Raw genomic sequence first — 1,915 nt, forward strand, 5'->3', positions numbered from 1 at the left:
AATAACGTTCCTCCCAAATGCTATAATAGCATAAATCAAAACCTTAAATTGACATAACTAAAAATATTCTTCTTCCTCTCTTCCATTCCTCTTCATCCTTTTTTTCTTTTCGTCTTACAATCTCCTATATTAATCTGCTTTTCTCTTTCTATCTTAATTTATCTTATCCTTTTTCCTCTCACTCTATTTCCTTTTGAACATAAACAAGGCAATCAATAAGAATGCTCAATCAATAAGGCGCTCTTTTCAAATTATATTTACTTGGTAAATAAAAATTGTTTGTTTAATGTTTAATGAATTGATAAATTTAATATTTAATAGATTGATAAATCGATAAATTTAATATTTAATAAATATCATTAATTGATTGATTGATAGAGTAAAGTTTATCAATGATTATCATATTGTTATAATTTATTATTGTATAACAAAATTACGATATAATATCATATGTATTATTAAAATTATAAATTAAATCAAAGTAATATACCAGTAGTTAATGTAGAATTTTCTCGATGACAACCATAATTGGTTGGCATTTGTACAGTATTATTGGATGTATAATGAATACCATTTCCATGATATCCTATATCACTACCATTTCCATGTTGTTGTTGTTGTAAATGTTCTTGGAGAGGTAATGCTGATACTGATCGTTGATGATAGCATGATTGATTTTTAGAATTATACCCATTTGAATATACCAAATCCTAATAAAATTATTTCACTATCATTTTAAAATACAACTTTTAAATTTTAATTTTAACACTTTTAGAATTTATAGAATTTTTTTGAACTTTAATTTTAATACTTTGAGAAATTACAGAAGAAAAAAAAAGAACCATGAAGAATGTAACTTAAATCCTACTGTAAAATAGCATAACCTATATTTAATTTATATAACTAACCTGATAATTACTATTTCGATGATCACTGCAACTATTACTGTGAAAAGTTGATACGGTTGATGTTGTTGTTGTTGTTGTTGTTGCTGTTGTTGTCGTTGTTGTTATTGTTGTTGTTGATGTTGATGTTGTTGATGTTGATGTTTTTGCACTATTCGAAAAACTACCCAATAATCGTAATCGTTGTTGAACAATTTTTTGACAAGCTAAAAAAAAAAAAGAAACAAAATTTACTGCTCCCTGCTTAGATATGAATTTAACAATATTGCGAGAAATTTGATAAACGAGTAAATAATTTTAATTAGTAAATTTTTAATGAGTAATTAATTTTAGCAAGTTAATTTTGCTAAAATATTTGCTAAAAATTATTATTATTTTTTTTTTTATACCAATTATTTGTCAAATATTTAAAGGAAAAAAAAGAATTGTAAAAGAATAAAAGGAACGGGGAAAAAAAAAATTATTAATACAAATTTCAAGAATAAATGATAGATTGTATTTGCAGTTGTTCGGAAATTTTGTTATTAATTAATTTTACAACCTGTTTTTTCCACTTTTTCTTTTCGTTAATTGATTAAAGTAATTAAACAATTTTATGAATTCATCCCCATTAATACGCATCAATGAAAATTATTATTTTATTATTATTATTATTATTATTATTATTATTATTATTGTCATTTGCGCTATAATTATTTTATCTAATTTAAATAAAAAATCAAGTTTGAATATTGTATGTAATAATTAAAAATTATTTCTTAAATATTCGACGAAAAAAAAAGAAAATGTAAAAGTATAAGAAAAATGAAAAAAAAAAAATAAATCAAGAATAAATTTTCAGTTCCAAGTTGCATATGTAAAATTCTTAAATTCAATTAAAACGATTGATTATTCAATTAATTCAACTAAAATAATTGATTGCATAAAAAAATCTAAATCAAGTTTTACTCGTTTTTTTTTTTTTTTTTTTCAAAAATACAGATGGAAATATTTGATATACTTTCTTTTTT

The 1,915-nt window shown here is 22.1% G+C and overlaps 1 protein-coding gene across 1 annotated transcript; it reads right to left on the bottom strand.

The window, feature by feature from the left end:
* Positions 1 to 476: 476 nt before the first annotated feature.
* On the bottom strand, positions 477 to 1,526 carry LOAG_15119 (hypothetical protein; the record flags this gene model as incomplete). The annotated part of the gene is made up of 3 exons (XM_003150611.1): positions 477 to 710; positions 909 to 1,111; positions 1,523 to 1,526. The coding sequence occupies 3 exons, from the start codon at positions 1,524 to 1,526 to the stop codon at positions 477 to 479; spliced, it is 441 nt and encodes a 146-aa protein (XP_003150659.1).
* Between the last annotated feature and the right edge of the window lie 389 nt (positions 1,527 to 1,915).

The sequence above is a fragment of the Loa loa genome (assembly GCF_000183805.2).
Source record: "Loa loa unplaced genomic scaffold supercont3.228, whole genome shotgun sequence".
Lineage (NCBI taxonomy): Eukaryota > Metazoa > Nematoda > Chromadorea > Rhabditida > Onchocercidae > Loa > Loa loa.